This window comes from Corvus moneduloides, chromosome 9 (assembly GCF_009650955.1).
Source record: "Corvus moneduloides isolate bCorMon1 chromosome 9, bCorMon1.pri, whole genome shotgun sequence".
Taxonomy (NCBI): domain Eukaryota; kingdom Metazoa; phylum Chordata; class Aves; order Passeriformes; family Corvidae; genus Corvus; species Corvus moneduloides.
In genome coordinates, this window is record NC_045484.1 from 31360171 (window position 1) to 31379076 (window position 18906).

General features: G+C 44.1%; 3 protein-coding genes across 6 annotated transcripts; 1 reads left to right on the forward strand and 2 right to left on the reverse strand.

The window, feature by feature from the left end:
• Positions 1 to 903: 903 nt before the first annotated feature.
• Positions 904 to 16520, forward strand: TCTEX1D1 (Tctex1 domain containing 1). Of its 2 annotated transcripts, XR_004241735.1 has the most exons (5): positions 904 to 1013; positions 1090 to 1214; positions 1718 to 1904; positions 14607 to 14789; positions 16431 to 16520. XR_004241735.1 is itself a non-coding variant. In XM_032117645.1 (3 exons), the coding sequence occupies exons 1-3, from the start codon at positions 977 to 979 to the stop codon at positions 1919 to 1921; spliced, it is 366 nt and encodes a 121-aa protein (XP_031973536.1). In that variant the 5' UTR covers positions 905 to 976; the 3' UTR covers positions 1922 to 2634. The 2 variants fall into 2 exon arrangements, 1 of the variants encoding a protein (XP_031973536.1); XM_032117645.1 differs by lacking the exons at positions 14607 to 14789; positions 16431 to 16520 and having other exon boundaries at positions 905 to 1013; positions 1718 to 2634.
• Positions 2670 to 4933, reverse strand: INSL5 (insulin like 5). The gene is made up of 2 exons (XM_032117644.1): positions 4130 to 4933; positions 2670 to 2926 (listed from the first exon to the last, which is right to left on the reverse strand). The coding sequence occupies exons 1-2, from the start codon at positions 4302 to 4304 to the stop codon at positions 2691 to 2693; spliced, it is 411 nt and encodes a 136-aa protein (XP_031973535.1). The 5' UTR covers positions 4305 to 4933; the 3' UTR covers positions 2670 to 2690.
• WDR78 (WD repeat domain 78) lies at positions 5903 to 18840 on the reverse strand. 3 transcript variants are annotated; one of them, XM_032117635.1, is made up of 17 exons: positions 18804 to 18840; positions 16484 to 16628; positions 15770 to 15843; positions 14994 to 15091; positions 14707 to 14836; positions 13929 to 14068; positions 12741 to 12896; positions 12050 to 12214; positions 11495 to 11730; positions 10325 to 10411; positions 9527 to 9678; positions 8733 to 8890; positions 8468 to 8589; positions 7762 to 7860; positions 7149 to 7378; positions 6378 to 6528; positions 5903 to 6056 (listed from the first exon to the last, which is right to left on the reverse strand). In XM_032117635.1, exons 1-17 carry the CDS (start codon positions 18833 to 18835, stop codon positions 6012 to 6014), a joined length of 2220 nt encoding a protein of 739 aa, XP_031973526.1. In that variant the 5' UTR covers positions 18836 to 18840; the 3' UTR covers positions 5903 to 6011. The 3 variants fall into 3 exon arrangements, with proteins under 3 accessions (XP_031973526.1, XP_031973525.1, XP_031973524.1); XM_032117634.1 differs by having other exon boundaries at positions 7149 to 7375; positions 14707 to 14842; XM_032117633.1 differs by having other exon boundaries at positions 14707 to 14842.
• Positions 18841 to 18906: the final 66 nt, after the last annotated feature.

An 18906-nucleotide genomic window follows, 5' to 3' on the forward strand; every position in this document is an offset into this window, starting at 1 on the left:
GGGACACATGAGGATCCACAGGGACTGTGGGGATGGATAGAGCTTGAGGGAATGCATGGGGGGCATGAGGGACCCATGGAGGCCATGGGGACATGTCAGGGCTGTAGGGGCACGTGGGGTCTGTGTGGATCCATAGGGATCATGGCAATCTGTGTGGGCTCTAGGGACCCACGGGCACCATAGGGACCCATAGGAGCCATAGGGACATTTGGGGGGGCTGTGGGAACCTGTGGGGCCATGGGGACCTGCAGAGCTCACAGGAACCCTCAGGAGCCATGAGAACATAAAGGAGCTGTGGGGACATGTGGGGACATGTGGAGTCCATGGGGTCATACGGGATCTTTAGGCGTATGTGGGGACACGTGGGAGCTCTGGGGACCTGTGGGAACTGTAGGGACACAGAGGCACCTGTGGAAGCCATGGGGACCTGTGGAACCTGTAGGGATATGTGGGAACCATGGGACCCTCTGGGGACTGTAAAGGAATACAGGCACCTGTGGAAAACATGGGGACAGGCGGGAGCCTTGGGAACCTGTAGGGACACACAGGGAGCTGTGGGGGCACCAGGGACTGTAGGACTTTGTGGAAGCCATGGGGACACGCAGGGAGCTGTGGAAGCTGTGGGGGCACCAGGGACTGTAGGACTTTGTGGAAGCCATGGGGACACGCAGGGAGCTGTGGAAGCTGTGGGGGCACCAGGGACTGTAGGACTTTGTGGAAGCCATGGGGACACGCAGGGAGCTGTGGAAGCTGTGGGGACCCGTGGTAGCCACGGGGACCTGTGAGGGCTGCGGGGACACACAGGGACGGGTGGAAACTATGGGGAACCGTGGGAGCCGCAGGAACACGAAGCCGTGAGGATGGGAATGCCGGGGGCCGGGAATGCGGCGGGATAGAGGCGGGGAACGGGAATGCGGCGGGCGGGCCCCGCTCCCGGCGCCGCCGCCCTTCCGCCTCCTCTCCGCGGCTGAGGGCGATGCAGGGCCGGGAAAGCCCCGCCGAGCCCGGCTCGGGTGGGTCTCGATTGCCCCTCCAAAAACCCTCCAGCGCGGCGGCTCTTCCCTCATAAACCCGAGCTTTGCCTCCCAGGGCCTGCCAGGCGCTTCCCGGTGGCGGCGGTGGACGAGATCCTGAGGGATGTGGTGGGGAGCGCCCTGAGGGAGCAGCGCTACGAGGCGGGGCCGTGCCGGGAGGCGGCCAGGGACATCGCGGAGGTGGGGATGTGTGCTTCCCCGTGTGCTTCCAGGGGTGTCACCTCGACGGGTGCCTTGGGGGCTCCCCAGATGTGTCCCCAAAATACCGCTAAGGTGTACAATAAAGGCTGGAGGCGGCTGTCGAGATGCCCCAAGGGTTGCTCAGAGGGCAGTACAGACATATACGAGTTAATGAATAGATTTACAGACTGGTTTGGGTTGGGAGGGACCTCAAAGCCCATCCAGCCTCATCCTTGCCATGGGCAGGGGCATCCTCCACCATCCCAGACTGCTCCAAGCCCCAGTGTCCAGCCTGGCCTTGGGCACTGCCAGGGATCCAGGGGCAGCCCCAGCTGCTCTGGGCACCCTGTGCCAGGGCCTGCCCACCCTCCCAGGGAACAATTCCTTCCCAAGATGCCATCCATCCCTGCCCTCTTGTCAGTTTAATACCATTCCTCCTTGCCCTGCTGTAAGTCCATCCCCATCTTTGAACATGTATGGATTAACCTTGTTTTTCTCTGCAGGTTGTTAAGGCGCGGGTCAAAGAGCTGGGGGTGCCCAGGTACAAGATCGTGGTGGTGACACACATTGGGCAGCTGGGTGAGCAGAGCCTGCAGATCGGGAGCAGGTGCCTCTGGGATCCTGGGACTGACACATTTTCCTCATTTGTGTTCAAGAACACCTCGCTGTTTGCTGTGGCAAATGTCTATGGTGTGTATTTTGAATAGGGAGGTAGTCGAGTTTAACAGTAGGAGAAATGAATATTCAGCCTAACTCTTCCTGTCTGTGTTGTTAAAAGCATCTGTGAAGGACCAAGGTACTCTCACCTGCTTTGAAATGAGAGCCTCTGGGTGAATGTAATAAGGGTCTTTCCCAGAATATTCTCTGGGAAGTGGATGTCTGTGATATGTTGTTTTGCACCTGATTGCTGCTTTCAGAACTCTTCCTGTAGGAGAAATACTTTCAGAATATTCCCTGTAAGTAATGTTTTCCCTGTTCTCCAGGAAACATGACTGGAAGTATCTGGATTAGGAAATAAACCATGGGTTTTGCCTGCCTGGTTTTGGGGCTGATGGTCCTAAGTCTCTCCTGGTGCAGCCATTCCCCACTGAGGTAGGGTCTGGCTGACCTTGCTCTGATTCTGAAACCAGACTTTTTGCTACCTGTATTTCCCAGCTGAAACCTGCTGTTAGATTTTCCTGAGCCAGAGAACAAACCTGTCATAAATTGCTTATTTTACTACATTTTAGGTGCCAGGCTGAAACCAGAACAGTAGTTAGTTGGGAAGAAATACTTGTACTCATGACTAAAAGTTTAACTCTAACCCACTGTAAACACTGTGAAATGCAGACAACCTGAAGCCACTTGCTGGTGTGCCCTGTGACATTTAACACCCAAAAAGGGTAAAGCTACAATTAAAGACCACAACTGAACCAACTGAGGTTTACGTCATGATTATTTTAATCCCTGGGAGCTGTGACACCGAGCTGTTGCATCTCAGCACAGGGAGCTGATCTCTCTCCTGCTGCAGCCCACGTTGCAGCAGGATGTGGTGAGCAGCTTGACTGCCTCACGCTTGTTTAGCACAGAAACTTTGCTGGTGTTTTGCAAGTCTTGCTCAGGTTTGACATCCTGGGGTTCTTGGCTGTGGATCCCCAGCCTCTGCTCTGGGTGTGATGAGAAGTCGGCGTCACCCTTGTCCTCGTGTGGGAAATGCTGGGGGTTTTCACCCTCTGTCGCAGGAAAGCGAGAAGCTAAAAGTTAGAAGTCATGGAAAGATGAGTAATTTATGCTTTTTATCTTTACTAGAAAGACAGACCAACCTACAGCCAGGGAGCTGAGTGTTACTCTCTGATAGGAGCACCACATCACTGACTCCTCACTGAGAGCAGATGTGTGAGGAACAATCTGTGATCAACGTGGAAAAACCCAGTGGTTTAGGGATTTCTAGTGAAGAGAGTCCCGTGTTGCCTTGAGTCTTACACTGATACATTTGCTTCCCCAGGAAAAGCTGTGATTTGCTGTGTCAGAGGCTGGACCTGTGGGTTTCCTGAAATGCAGGAAATGCAATAAGGTATCATCCAACCCAGGGTTTCAAAGTTCTGGGTGTTTCTACAGAAATTACAATTCAGCAGCAGTTGAAACAGCTCAGTACAGCTGGGCCTTATGGAGTCTGTAAAGGTGTAGCAGTTCTCACTTTTTAGAAGCAAGGTTCTTCAACAGACTTTATGGAGGGGGTTGCCCGTGTTACCAATTTTGTGTTTGTTTAAAGCTGCTGCTACACAAGAATATTCCAAAAATGCAGATGTAGGAAGTGCAGAAAGCCTCTGTTGCTGTCATCTGCCTCAGTTACTTTCTTGTTCTCTATTTATTTTAATCTGTCTGAGTACAAATTTCTAGCAGTGCATGTTGAATTTTCTGACTATCAAATCAAAATTTTCTGAGTATCAAAAAATGTGCTAATAAGTATAAATATACACAGAAACGTGAAGGTACTTAAATTGCAGAGTAACTGTTCAACATGTTTTAGTAATAATGTTTTAAAGTTGTAATACAGTTTCTGGTTTCTGGTGGGGAAAGTGAAGACCACAGTAAGACACTTGCACCGACTTCAGTGAAACTTGTCACTGTCACTTGAAATGTGATGGCAGAGAGATTTTCAGTGATAGCCTTGAATCCTGCCGCTCAGGTGAGCTTGGAAAAGCTTGGTCTAAATGATTTTTCTGTAGCGAAATAGCCCAGGAAGCTGAGCCAGACCAGCTGCACACTGAGGGAACATGAGGAGTTGCAGCTCTTCGCTGGCTGCCTCCCAGCACAGCCCGTGCTGCACAGATTGAGGGGAGCAGGGGATGTGCTGCTTCCCAGTCCCCTTGGATCCCCTTGGATGCAGGTGCAGTGGGCAGGGATGAGCCTGGGATGCTTTAATTGGTACTCACCCCCCAGGTCGTGGTGCTCAGTGAGGTGCCTCTTCCAGCGCGAGCCGCCGCACGTGAAGACCACGGCTCTGATGAAGTCTCTCCCACAGAGCTTCACCGTGTTCCCTTCCCCTTTTCCTTCCTGTGCCAGGAGCAGGAGAACGAGGCAAGCCAGTGCCAGCACCGTGCCCCTCATGCTGCCAACGTGGTGCTTCCCAGCTGGGTGTGGGCAGGGCAGAAGGGAGTGAGTGGGGAATTCTGCTGGAACCTTCCCATTTATACTGACGGTCCATCCACTCCGCTGAGTAACGGCTCACTCTGAGGGTGACTTAATGTTTGCTAAAAACAAATAAACTGCTTGTTTCTGGTCATGCTTGAAGTGCTTTGGGATCTCAGTCAGGTATAAAGACTTCTTAGGTCTACGTAGCTGCTTTACTGGGAACACCTGAGGTGTAGCATGTTTATGGGGTATGGCTTAGGTGGATGCAGTTAATGTGTGTGCTGCCAGAACAAAAGGGTGTTTATGACGTGATTTGTGCTTAATGGGTTTGGTGTCTGTGTGCCCCACACTGGTGTGTTGCACAGCCTGATGCCCAGTCCTGACTGGGGTCTTTGTGTTGATGATCCCAAAGAAAAAGGGAGCTAACTCCTTCCCGTGATGTGTGCACCTCCTCATTCCCCCACCTTGTTTGCTGGTGACTGTGGATGCTTGTGGGGAAAACCCTGCCAGTACCAGGCACTGCTGAGAAAATCCACTCTGGAGCGGGAGTTTGTGGCATATATAGGTATCCCAGCCAGAATTCCCAGTGTGCCAAGTGATAGGACATGATCCTGCAGCACATGGAGCTGGGTCACTCTGCTCTGGGAGCAGAGGTTGGGTCCGAATTATTGGTTCCTAATGTTGGCTTCAGTGTCTTTATGTTTCCATAAAAATCCGTGCAATACAATGGGTTTAGGAGGAAATTTCTCAGTTACATGGTCAGAAATTCCATGTTTAAGGACAAAATACACGAGGAACTTTGGAGATCTTGAGCCCTTCCTAGCACCACGAGGGTTTTGCAGCACCATAATGTTACAGTTAATTAACTTTCACTGTGTGCAGGGTGGGTTATGATGTGTTACAGCTTGTTTTTTAGCAGTGAGCAAACAGTCATGGGCATGGATGGAAAATACAGGGTGTATTTTGGTCAGATTTATAATAATGATTAACAAATGATTCACCCTAACGAGTGTCTTTCTCTGAAACACACCAAGATGAATTTTATGTCGGGAGCAGTTTGCACGTCCCCTGTCAGATGTGCAGCACACAGAAGGAAGTGGATGTTAATGCATCACAAATGATCCTTAATTCAGTGATGTGTTTGAGTGTTGGGTGTTTATTGTCAGGATAATGAGAGAGGCTGGATGTTCTGCATCTATAAAATACACATTTCCATACGTGATGTGCTCAGCAGCAGGGCTACAACTTGTGCTTAATCGCTCCTCTGGAGATGCTCCCTATTTCCTGTGGGCAGGAAGTTCCTGAAAATTCTCCAGCTGGGTGGTTTTTTTCTGTTTCTTCTGCTCTGCCCCCAGAAAAAGCCAGCCTAGACAGCCAAATGCTGCCTGCTTCCAACCCGGGGAGAAAAGACCTTGGGGGAAAACCAGAAAGGGATAAAGGCCCCAGGAGGAAAGACAGCTGAGACCTTTCCATGATCAGAATTGCAGAGAAGGCCATCCATGTATGAGCACTGATAGTGCAATGAGGGGACTTCAGGAGGAAATTTAGGGCATTTGAAAGAAGTTTCTAAGCAGTGTGCTTCAAAGAGAAATTTTAATGATTAAAAAAGGATAACCAGTTTATGTTCATACTACAGCAAGTCTTTCCTGCTGTTTCCCAAAGGAGAAGGGATATCAGCTACTGTTAAACAGCTCCAGCAGGAGACACGATGTCACGCAAGGAACCAACCTGGAAAACAAGAGGAAGAGGAGCCGGTTCTTCCTCGGAATTCTGTTAATGCTGTGCTCACCTGTCCTGGAAAACACCACTTTTTGGCAGGCCAGGTTGGGTTGCATTTGTGCTGTCCTATTTGGCAGCATGCAAACATGTATCTTGTTTAAAAAGGCAATGAATTTCCAGTGGTGTGGCAGCAGAGGACCCACCTCAGTTTTAGCCTGGTGCTGGAATTGTGATCCCACCTATTCCGGTGTTCCCTAGTTGGGTGTTTCCCAGAATTGCCTTGCTGAGGAATGCGGCCCCGGGCAGCCCTGGCCCTCAGCACAGCCGTACCTTGGTGCTGGGAGCAGCCAGGTTGTGCAGCTGCCACACTCCCACCTGCCCACAGCTGTCCCCCAGCAGCAGGCACTCGGCGTTCTTGGCAAAGAGGATGGAGCTGAGATTCCCTTCGGGGCTGGCAGCACAGGAGAGCACAGGGTTGAAGCTGCAACCCAAGAATTAACAGGTACCATGCATTTACCAGTTGAAAAGCTGCACATCTCACTTTCTGTCTTCTAGATTATCTCAAAAACCGGGAAGTGAGGCAGTGTTTGGTTTGGGCTCTGCCAGAACAAAAATCCCAGCTGCTGTTAACTAAGATATCCTGCTTGCTTAAAATCTGTCCTAACCTGGAGAGTGGTGGTTAATATTTTCATTATATGAATAATTTGCATTATGTGGCAGGGCTTTGGATCCACCAGGGCTTCACACAGTCAGTAACACAAAATCCAGACCAGCTGGACAAGCCCACAGGTAACTTGAGTCATCTCAACTTCAGACCATCCAATCTTTATAAAAGCAGCTCAGTTTTGTTATTTTTCCTTCTAGCTCTGCCATGGTTTCTGCAGGAAAAGGGCAGTTTATCAGCTCCATGAGGCATCCAGCTCCTCTTCTAACCCCAAATCTCTGGGAGCTACCATTTCCTTTTACACAATGAGTGTTTCAAACTGCAGTAGTTTGAGCAAGCAAAGTTCGGAGCTGTAATGATTTGATAAAAACACTGATGAGGAAACAATGTGTGCCAATTAAATTTCAGAATCTTCTTTGAGAAAAGTCATTACTTACATGCTGACACTCAGATCCCAAATCTCCACCCTCCTTTCATTCACTGCTGCGAAGATGAGGGCTGATTTTGGAGCCCACTTGATGTCATGAACAAAAGCTGTGACAGAAGTGAAAGTTAAAAGAGGGATGTGGGAATCCCGGTGCCATAAAAGGATACTCCAGTCTGCAGAGCAGCTGAGGAACATGTCCGTGCTTGAGGGATTCCAGGCAACTTTGTACACGGGACCCTGCTGGGAGAGAAACAAAACAGAACTTGGTGTTGCTGTAGAGCTACAGAATCTATTCTAGAGCTACCCAGAGATAAGATTATTTAACTGTACAGGCCAATCAGATTTCTGATTGCTGTCTTAAAATAAAACCAGAACTCAAGATTTAAACCAGTTTATAGTACCAGTTTTAGTGAGTTATTTGAAAAAATCCTTTTAGTGTAGAAAGTAATCCTGTAAGACTGTGATACTTTATGCTGTGGGAATTCATTCCTAATATAAGAGAAGAAGTTTAGGTTTCTGTTGTTGCACATATTATATTTACTAAATATAAGCAAAGAAACTGTTACATTTTTGAACTGAATTGAACAGTTCCTGCTGTCCTTGTTTACAGGTGTATCACTCACCTTATGGCCCCTGTACGTCCCCAGAATCTGCTCCTGGCCTGAGCAGGAGCACAGGTGGATGTGGCCCTCTTCTGTTCCAGCAAGAAAAATATCAGTGTCCTGAAAGAAAGGGAAAAGGAGCTTAGGCTGGATGAATTTATCACTCATGCAGAAATCAGCCAGGGCTGGATGAGTTCAGAGCCAGTGCTCTGCAGAGCCAAGGAGGAGCTCCTGTGTGGGGGGAGTAAAGGGGCCCACAACGTTGGACATTTGCTGGGTGTGTTCTCCGTCAATGCACAGTTTATGCTGGAGCTTTTGACTCCTGAAAATCTTGGATTTTCAGCAATCCATGTGGAAAACACATGTATTCTTTGAGTGCTCTGTGGAGGAAATACTCAGCTGGATGAAGAGAAGCACAGCTGAGTCCTGGACGTGGGAGGTGTTGAACAAATTCTCCCAGCCTTGGCCAACACACAGAGGGGAATGTGCCCCAGGGCCCGTTCAAGGAAATGTAGCATGGCTGGGAGGACAGGGCTTGTTCTACCATTTCACCCAGTTGGGGTAGCTCTTAGTAGCTAGGAAGCAATTTATTTCAAAATTAATATGCTTTAAATGCCAGTGCCAAGTCCCTGGCTAGTTCCCATTAAAGCAGCTCCAGCTGAGCATCCCTCCTCTGCTGCAGTTATCCTGGGTAATACTTCAGCCAGGATGGGCTTTCTGAGCCTACCTCTGGGTGGAAGTCGAAGCACATTCCAGCTGCCTGTTGAGATATGGGAGCTTCACTTTTCCTTTCTCTCTCACCTGGTAATTTTTTCTTCCTGCTTTGTGTTCGCTTGATTGTCATCACATCTGTGCAAAGAGCAAAGGTTGTGTCAAACAGGTGTGAGGAACTCGTGCTGCTTTGCAGTGCCCAGCAGCTCTTAAATGTTTTGTGGGATAACTGGTGTGAAGAATGTCAGCTGAAATCAAAGAGAGCAGTTTCAGGTGCTCACCAAAGCAATCCAGCCTTTGCTGTATGAACCACTGGGTCATTCGCCCATCTCCCGAGATACACATCAGTCTCTCTTTCTTGTCACCTCCTGTCGCACCTCTGTCCTGTTCCACCCACCTCAGCTGCCACACAGGACCTGTGTGTTTATTTAGGGATGCACTGGGACAAAAAAAAAAAATGCATGTGGTAAATCATATATGAGCAAAGACAAGGCAATATATTTCAAAAATAATTAAGCTTCCACTTTGTAATGACCGTTAAGTCTTAGGACAGAAGTGTTTAGCTTTTCTTTTAAAAAATGGTCTGAGCATTGATTGTTTTCTCCAGGAAAATGTCTCCTTTATTAAACATGTTTGATAATCAGTTTCAGGGCACTGGTTTATGTGCTGCCACCTTTCAGTAACACCTGCACCATGAAATCAGTCTGCACCTTGCAGGAGAGTTCCTGAGACCTGGGAGCTGCCCTTAAGGCAAGTGTTTCCCTCATCACCCTCCCATCCCCTCTCTCATTTTCTTCTTAATTCCTGCTCACCCCTCACTTATTCTGATGTTCTTTCCATTTTTGGCAAGAGGGATCAGAGAGAAAGCACCAAAAGCTACCACTGGTCTCCTGTAAGGATTTGTTGTCCAGGGTTGGATTGTCCTAGTTAGGACATGGAGTAGAAATGATAGGTGGGGTAACTTGCTGCAATTCCTTAAAAAACTGAGGGAATGGGACTCCTTTGTTGCCCCTTTCCCAGGTTTGCTCGCTCAGAGGTGCCCCAGGTGGGAGGAGGTGGGAGCTCCCAGCCTGACCTGCTGTCCAGCAGCGCGGCGGCGTTCCGGCTCCGGACGTCGTAGATGGCCACGTGTCCATTGGCCATCCCAACTGCCAAGAGATTTGGGCTTGCCAGGGAAAAATCCACAGCAGTAACACCGTGCTCGCAGCGGAAAATGCGCTCTGGCCACTGCCCAGGAGAGAAATACAACCATGTTGTGAGTTGGGTTATTATTCACCTCTCTTTTCTTAACACTGGGCACTAAATTTCTGCTGGAAAACTCAAGTGGTGGTGGCCACAGCGACCCGAAATTATTCTCTATTCTGACTGGCTCCTTGTATTTCTTGGTGCAACTGATAAAATTAGGAAAAAGATTGTGCAGAAATATGACACTGGAAAGTAGGTGAGGCTACTGCTCCAAACTAAATACCTAAAAATATCTATGGTGACAGCAGGGAATCATGAGAGTATTTGATGTGGTAAAGATACATCAGAAATTTGACTCTGCCTGGTTTAAATTAGTCTAATACAGTTTTGGCCAAGAGAAGTTTGTAGAAGAAATCAAACTGAAGTGTTGTCATTTATGGCAATCAGAGTTTTTTTACTGGGACACTTTGTAACTAAGATTTCCAAATATTTTTTTAATGGCCGGTTTTAAAAGGATCCCTTTTCAGATGGATCTGCAGAGGTGTAAATGTTACATCTATAAATTTTCCTCTCTTTTTGACCGCGTTGTGAGAAGTTAGAGTAGATAATTGCAGTTAAAAGGGAAAAAAAGCAGAAATTGTGCAGAGAAAAGCACATTGCAGAAAAAGCAAACAAAGGGGCTCGTTACCATGGGGTTCTTCAGTGACCAACAGCAAGCCAGGCCTCCCTTCTGATCCTGAGAAACAAACTCTCTGTAACCAACTGCTAAGAGATCCTGCAAGCACAGAGCAACAGGAATATCTCAGTTCAACTCGAAGCTCAGCAGGACATTTCCACAGGCACCTCTGTGTTAACAGCAGCTCTCAAGGCAAAGTCTGGAGTAACAAAGCTCCTGTCCTATGCAGGGAGAATCACACAGGATATAAAGCAACAGGATACACGTTGTTCTATAACCATATTCTAATGTGCATTATTTAATGGAGTACATAAGAATGCTTCTGGTTTTCTCTCTCAAGGTTGGCTGTAAAAGGAGCTTCAGAGAGCACCTCAAACTCCTGGCTTTTAGCTTTCCACAGTCCAGTGAATTCCCTTCATTGCTTTCCACAGGCAGAAGTAAAAACCAGCAGCAAGTCTTTAGCCTTCAGCTCCATTAATTTTTCTTTCCCTGTACTCAACAAGTAGTTTGTGAAACTCACACTTTAAAAGGAGCTGTTTGCTTGCCCCGTGTTCTCAAACTGAAGTCTCTAAATGTGTCTAAACTTTTTAATATCTGGAGATCTGGTGTACTAAAAGTATGAAATGGTCTTTATTTTCTTTTTTTCCCTCACTGGGTTCCTGTTTCTCATCCTCAGCTGCCTTTTACCTTTCTTCCATTCATTATTTTTGTTTGGCCATAAGTGAGTTCTGTTGGGAAAACTGAGCTTTACATGACCAGATTAAAGAAGTTTTGGCTTCTGTGCTGTTATTGTGCATCTTCTTTTGAGGAATGCTGCTTTTTCGGGAGGTTACTGTTAGAGACAAAGATGTGATGTCTAAACTATCAGGAATAAACTCCCTCAGTGATAATAAAGTTTAGCAGCAGGGGTTAAATTTCAATTCTAGACCAGACTAAGTCTATTAACATTGCTGTTCAGGGCAAACTGGAGCAATCAATGAAATTCTGAGCCAATTAAAGCCGTGGTGATCCATGTGCAGGGAAAGCCTAGTGCAACCTGTAGATTAAGGCAGCAAGAGTGAGGGGTTGGATGCATCTCTCTGAGATCCCTCCCAGCAAAGCACACCTCAGTCAGGAGTTTATTCCCACCACCAATTGCTTGTCCCAGTTTGGGACCAGCTCAGGAAGGATTTTTTAACTCACAGGGTTCACTTTGTTCCAAGCCATGCTGCTCACGCTGTGACCACTGGTTAAATCACACCTGTATGACCACAGCTGCTCCAGGCTGGGAGCTGCAGCTTCTGCTGGGCTTTGATTTACATCTGACAAAGCTGATGATTTAAAGGATGTTTCCTCTTGCTTTTTCTCATCCTTCTTTTCCTCCTCATCCTCTTCCTCTTCACCTTCTTCCCTGTCAGTGTCTGAGGTAACATCAGGTTCTAAAATGCACAGATGTGGTAGAGTCTGAGTAGAAACATTTCACTTATCCCACTCCAGACATTCACACCAGAAGAAAAATTTGCCTTTTCAGCAAATATTTTGCAGGGGAAAATAAAAGAAATGAAGATTTGAGGAAAGACATCCTAAGTTCTAAAACTGTGACTAAAAGTGGCTGGGGACAGAGCAGACAGCTGGATTGGGCTGGAGCGTGCCAGGTCTGCTGCAGGTGTGGGTTTAGCTACCCAGCAAAAAGTGAGGCATTTCTGTGGAAAGTGAGGAATTTATGGCTGGAAAGAGGGCACTGAGCAAGGAACAAACCTATAAGGACAGGAATCTGCCGATAAACTGCAAGTTTGGGCTGAAAAATATTCTCCATGAGAATCCTCTCCATGACAACTAAATCCTGCTTCAGCTTTTCTGATGTTAAGATGGCTTCTGAAAGGCATTCTCTCCCCTCGCGGCTCCTGGCAGGAACAGCACTTTCTGGAATGATTATGGAAGAAGTTGAATCACAGAATCATGGGATATTCCAGGGTGGAATGGATCCATAAGGATCATAGGGTCCAACAGGCCCGTGCTGCCTGATAAGAGATAAATGGGATATAAATGCTTTGAACATGGTAAAACTTCACACAGAAAAATCAAGGGATAAGAATTCTCCTCCACCTGCAAAAAGCAGAGAATTCAAAAAAATACTTTCACTATGAATTTTTTCTTGCTTTAATTTTGTTTTCTTTCATTGCTCAGATACTTCTGGAATTTTTCACAATTGGTGTTTTGCTTCTACTTATTTGAGTACCAGCAAACCTTACCCCCGAGTATTTATCTTCATTTAAGATAATTTCTGATGGCAATGTACAGAGAAGTGCAACCCTGTCCAAGGTTCTTTAGCAAACTCTCTTGCAGGTTCCAGGCAGGCCAAACGTGTTTTACTGGAAGTTTTCCCCACAAATCACGGGGATGTGCCTGTTTAGGAGGATGAAAACAGAGCAGCAATGTAAAATGTTACCTCTGGCAGAAGGGACAGCCACAGCCTGACCGTGCTCTTCAGCTGTGGGAGATTTGCTGCTTTTCTCTTCTGTGTCTGTGGGTTCTTCTGTCTCTGTAGGTTCTGTTTCTGAGGCATCCCGTGAATTGTCAAAGTCCCAGGAAGTCACCATCATCCCTGGGAATGAATTTCCCCGTCACACAGGTCTCTTGTTTTGGTCCTACAGCCCAGCAAAGCTTTGCTGTGTGCTCTACACCCCAACTGCTGGGCTGGGGGGCTTTGGAACCAGCTCTGGTTCCAAACATGTTGGTATTTGAACTGATGGTTTTGATTTAATATTTTCATTTCATCTTTTAATTGCCCTATTTTACAAATTTATTAAAAAGGTTGCCCATGCTTAATACAAATCATTAAAGCAGATAAAATTCTCTAAATCTCCTCCTGTTGTATGATTGCTGCAGCTCCATCAGGGGTTTTTTGGGGTGTGGCTCCCCTTGAGCAGGGCCAGCTCTCACCCAAACCTAGCCTTGATGTGCTCAGGGGTTGGAATGAGCCCTGCTGATGCTCAAGGCACACAAAAAAGTGGCAAATATCTTTTCAAAACAGATTATTATCTACTTTTGGTGTTTATTCCCTCATTTTACATACATTAACAGACACAAAATGTTTGGAACAGCTTTGCCCATAATTTTTTTGGCCTCTTACACACAAAAATGCCCCCAGTGAGGCAAAGCTCACCCCGTGCACAACTCAGAGATTCCTCTACAATGGTTTTTAGAGCACTGAGGTTGTACATCCTGTAAAATTGCACTGAGCCTGCCAAGGTGTCCTGTGCTCCCCAAGGTTTTAAATCTCCTGCCACAGGTTCTCTTCTTTGCATTGTGGCCAACAGAAACAGAAACCTGAAAAGTCAAGGGGGCAGAAAGGGAACTGTGTCCTTTGCTATTTCAAGGGAAGAGGTGAGGATTAGCTGGACAGCACTGAGGCAGGCAGGGCACAGCAGCTCTCTGGGAGCATTAATAACGATTTTATTGCAATGGATTCAGTGTTCCAGCACCAAAATCAAGATTTAGGAGGGGCAGAAACGGCCACCACAAACCACACTGTCCTGTCTGAACTTAAAGCTCTGGAAGTGGAAGTCGAGGAAACATCTCCTGCTTAGAGATGAAAGTAAAAAATCCCTTTTCTCAGTATCCTGCCCAGGTTTACCTTTCTCTGCCACGGTGATTGTCTCACATTGCACCTCCTTGGTTTTGGCAGCTCCAGAGATGGTTTGCACCATTTTTTCTTCAAAGTACTCACTGTCAATTTTAGCTTTGCAAATCTCCACATAAATCTTATTCCTCTCCCTGGAAAACAAAGGAAACACTGGGAGCTGACTCCCTGGGAAAATTTTGCCTGGAATTCTCAGTGTCTTTAACCAGGAGTTGATCAGGAGAGGCTTTTCCATGTCTTAAATTTCCAGCTTTTTGGATTGCTGGATGTTATTTCAGCAGCTCTTTCTGATCTTTGTGATGCTGCTCTAAAACAGGAATGGTCTGTGGAGAACAGAACCCAAAACCAGCAAAAATCCCTACTCCAGCTGCCTGTGAACTTTGGGGGAATGCAGAGTTCAGAGCTCCCATCACTCGGGAGGGAAAGGCACAGCATCAAGAGACAAAAAGGAAACTTCTCCTTTTTCATTTCAGCATTTCCACCAAAGTTATGGTAGTTCAGGGAGGACCCAGGGGAGCTGCCTGCTATGTTTAACTCTTCTTAATTAATAAATAATTAGAAGCTACACACAAGAATCAATGCAGCAGTTTGACATTTCTTACTGTCTTCGTGAAAATTTAATTATCACCCTCCTCCATCCCTGGATTTTCCTAACCTGCCATCATTTTTCAGTGGAAGGGAGTAAGAATTTCATCAAGAACGTGGAGCTGTAAGAAATGGAGTCTCATCCAAGAGGCTTTGCACACAGAGAAACAGGTGCCAGCTGACTTACAGAACTCTCCCAGCTTCCTCTGCCTCCGTGGACAGCACAGCAGTTGGCAGATCCAACATCCAGAGCGTGTCTGTCTCTGACAGGTAAATATCCACCCTCTGCTCCAGCTCTGCTTCTGTCAGGGCTGCTTCTACACCTGAAACACCAGGGCAACAAACAAGACCTTTTCTGCTCTAAATTAAGAGAAGACAAATTAATTCTCTAAGGGCTCTAAGGCCCTGGGCTGGCTCAGGGTCTCATAAATCCCAGAACGGTTTAAATTTATAATTATTGGGTGTGTTCTTTACCAGACAAGCTCAAAGTTGGGTCTTGTTGAGGTTCTGTTTCATCTAAACCAAACTCAGTTGTCGATAAGTTCGATATCCAAGTGCTGCTTCCATGTGTCCTTCAGGGACAAGAAACAAGCAGAAATTGTCACCAAAAAAACTAAAAAAAGTGTTTATCTTCAAGAGATATTTTGTACTTTTAAGTCATTTTAAATGTATATTTGCTCCTGGTTGATATCCCAGCCCCTGGGTTTATCCTTTGGAAGAGCCAGTCTGGGAAACATGGCAAAACCAGCAATCACTTCATCCCAGAAATCAATATTTACAATTGTAATTATAAATCATAAATCATAAATAATTACAATTATTTCTTGCATTTTGATAATGATGTGGCTCAGGACTTTTCATTTAAAACACCAATAATTATTTACCCTCTGTGCAATACTTAAATGAGTTTGTCAGCCCAAAGTCCACTGACTGTTTTTTTCCCTCTGTGCTGGATTTTGTAAATCAAAGTATGTAGTGAAACACAATTTAGGAGTTTTAACTCCAAGTTTTTTGTTGAAGAGAATTCTTGCAGATGGATGCACATAATCACACAGAGGTAACTTCCTTAAATCATATTAAAACAGAGAATTCTTATTATGTTAACAATATTTTGTTAGTAGAACTGATACTTTTAATATTTTAATTTGCTATTTTAATGGATGCATTTTTAAATTTTGCATAAAAGGTTGGCTGCACTTAATAAATATCACTAAAACAGATAAAATACTTTAAAATAAAGCTTTTCTTGCCTGGGTACAGCAGTATTTGAGTCTGGCTGGAAGAGGGGGTGGGGTGTCACGTTCTTGCCTTCATCATCAAAAACCTGAAGAAATATTTAAATAATCAGGATAATTTCCCTGTGTTCCCAACCCAAGCAACAGGGAGGGCACTTGGAAGGGGTTTCCTGCAGGGACCAGCTGGAGTTTGCTGGGATTCTTTGGGAAAAGCCCCATTCCTGTCATTGCCAGACCCACTTGTCCTGCTTCTCCCTGTGGCTTTTCCAGCTCATTTATTCCATAATGACCACCAAGGGTGAATTATTGATTCTGACTATTCCAGTCCAATTAACAGTGCAGCCAAATAAATAAGATGAACAATTACACATTTTTTTATTGACAGCATTTAAAATACTTTAGTGCAGGAAGGTCAGTGAGGTGTTTAAATGATTCCCAGGTTGTATCTTTCGGGAATCTTTGGGGGTTTGGGTGAAGACATGGAGGTGCTACTGCTGAAATAAGTTCCAGCTTAGAAGTGTTAATTATTGTGAAGCTCTGGCTGCCCCTGGATCCCTGAAGTGTCCAAGGCCAGCCTGGAGCACCCTGGGATGGTGGGAGCTGTCCCTGCCCATGGCAATGGGATGAGCTTTGAGCTCCAAGCCAGCCATGCCAGGGTTGTGCCGTTTTCCTGCAGGTGGATTCTGGCCTCTTCCCACCCTTCCCAAGGGTGCTCATGGATCATCTCACCTGCACAGCTCCCTGGCTGCCCACCAGGACCCCCCTGCGCGCGGCTTTTCCCTCGGAAGCCGTGGAAGTTCTCCAGGAATTCAGGGCCTTGGTGCCGGTGCTGCCTCGGCGGAGGAGGGGGGCACATCCCACTCCTGCTCCTGCCCTGGAATCACCCACAGGGACCCTCAAAAACCGGGAAAACCCACCCAGGCAGGGCCTTGGCGGGAAGGATTGCACTAAACACAGCGGGATGGGATGGCTGAAGAGAAAGGGCCATCAAATAGAAAGGGCTGCCATGGTTAGAATGCCACTGTTAACCCCACTCGCAGCCTCTCTGCAGAGCAGGCGTGGGGCTGCTGCAGGGCCAGTGCCTGGGAGGGCACCTCGTGTTCCTAAAAATGGCAATATTTCTACAAAGTTCTACTTAGAAAGTCTCCAACTGAAGCTAAAGGGTTTCACCGTTTATTTATTACCACTCCCAATTTATTGTAATGCGCTACGTGCTACCAATTATTGTAAAGGATGTAAACCAGCTATAATAAAGGATTTTTACAGCTCCTTCTACATGATCATTTATTATATGGAACCAATTATTGTAAAGAATTTTTTCAGCTTCTTATACATTTATTTATGTAACCAATTGTTTTAAAGGATTTTTACAGCTCCTTATACAATTTATTATATGTAACCATTTATAATAAAGGATTTTTACAGCTCCTCATACATTGTTATTTTTTATTTGTAACCAAGTATTTTAAAGGATTTTTACAGCTCCTTATACATTTATTTATTATATGTAACCAATTGTTTTAAAGGATTCTTACAGCTCCTTATACATGATCATTTATTATATGTAACCAATTATTTTAAAGGATTTTTTCAGCTCCTTATACATAATCATTTATTATATGTAACCAATTATTGTAAAGAATTTTTTCAGCTCCTTATACATTTATTTATTATATGTAACCAATTATTTTAAAGAACTTTTACAGCTCCTTATACAATTTATTATATGTAACCAATTATTTTAAAGGATTTTTTCAGCTTCTTATACATTTATTTATTATATGTAACCAATTATTTTAAAGGATTTTAACCATTGATAGTAAAGGTTTCTTACAGTTTCTTATGTATTATAATTGATTGCATTGCCAATTATGTCAAGGCAAGTAAACCACTTCATAATAAATGTAATAATATAATAAATAAAGCATTTTTCATCATTTATTTATCTATCATAACTCATTATCTATTGTGACTTATTACAGAATGTAATTTATAACATATTATAATTTATTATATATTACCAATTATTTTATAATTATATTTATATAATATTATATAAAATAATATAAATATATAAATTTATAAAAAAATAATATAAATATAATATATATTATATATATTACATATATAATATATATTTTTATATAAATATATATATTATATATTATATATATTATATATATTATATATATTTTTATATAAAAATATATTTATATTTATATATAAATATAATATAAATATTTTATATATTATTTTATAATAAAGGCTTTTTATCCTTTATTTAACTTATTAGATATTATGATTTATTATAGAATATAAGTATAATGTATTAGACATTATAATTTCTTATATATCACAAATTATTTTAAGGGATGTAAACCATTTATAAGAAAAGACTGCAGCCATTTATTATAATTTATTATATATATAATAATTAATTATAATATAATTAATATATAATAATTATATATAATTATTAATAATAATTAATTACCAATTATTGTAAAGGATTTAGACCCTTTATAATAAGGGCTTTTGACTATTTATTTGTTATAACTTCTTATGCCTTATAATTTATTATAGAATATAATTTATTATATATTACAATTCATTATATATTGCCCATTCATTTAAAAATGTAAACCATTTATAATAAAGGCTTTTTACCATTCATTTATTATGCCTTAGTATAGAATATAATTTATTGCATATTATAATTGATTACATCTTGCCAATTATTTTAAAGGATGTAAACCATTTATAATTAGGGGTTTGGACATTTATGTAATTTATTAAATATAATTTATTATTATGTTTTATTATAGCATATAACTTATTACATATTTTAAATTATTATATATTACTCAGCATTTTAAGGGACGCAATCCATTTATAATGAATTTTTTCCATTCATTAATTATAACTAATGATATATTATAATTGATTCTGTATTATAATTTATCCTCTATTCCCAGGCATTTTAAAGGCTTTGAAGCCTTTTTGATTTCAATAACTTTGAAGTTTAGGCCCGATCCGGCCGCTCACTCACGGCGAAGGCCGCGGCCCGGCGGGGCTCGTCATGGCGTCGCACCGTTACCATGACAACGCCGCCCAAGACGCGGCGCGGCGATTGGCCGCCAGCAAGGACGCCG

Coding starts and splice junctions, on each gene's coding strand:
- TCTEX1D1 (XM_032117645.1), top strand. CDS start 977: ATGCAGGGCCGGGAAAGCCCCGCCGAGCCCGGCTCGG. Junction 1,014..1,089: donor CCCCGCCGAGCCCGGCTCGG/GTGGGTCTCGAT, acceptor TTTGCCTCCCAG/GGCCTGCCAGGCGCTTCCCG. Junction 1,215..1,717: donor CGGCCAGGGACATCGCGGAG/GTGGGGATGTGT, acceptor TTTTCTCTGCAG/GTTGTTAAGGCGCGGGTCAA.
- INSL5 (XM_032117644.1), bottom strand. CDS start 4,304: ATGAGGGGCACGGTGCTGGCACTGGCTTGCCTCGTTCTCCTGCTCCTG. Junction 2,927..4,129: donor TGAGCACCACGACCTGGGGG/GTGAGTACCAAT, acceptor TTCCTGCGACAG/AGGGTGAAAACCCCCAGCAT.
- WDR78 (XM_032117633.1), bottom strand. CDS start 18,835: ATGACGAGCCCCGCCGGGCCGCGGCCTTCGCC. Junction 14,069..14,706: donor GAGGAAGCTGGGAGAGTTCT/GTAAGTCAGCTG, acceptor TTTGTTTTCCAG/GGAGAGGAATAAGATTTATG. Junction 6,529..7,148: donor TGGGATCTGAGTGTCAGCAT/GTAAGTAATGAC, acceptor CTTGGGTTGCAG/CTTCAACCCTGTGCTCTCCT.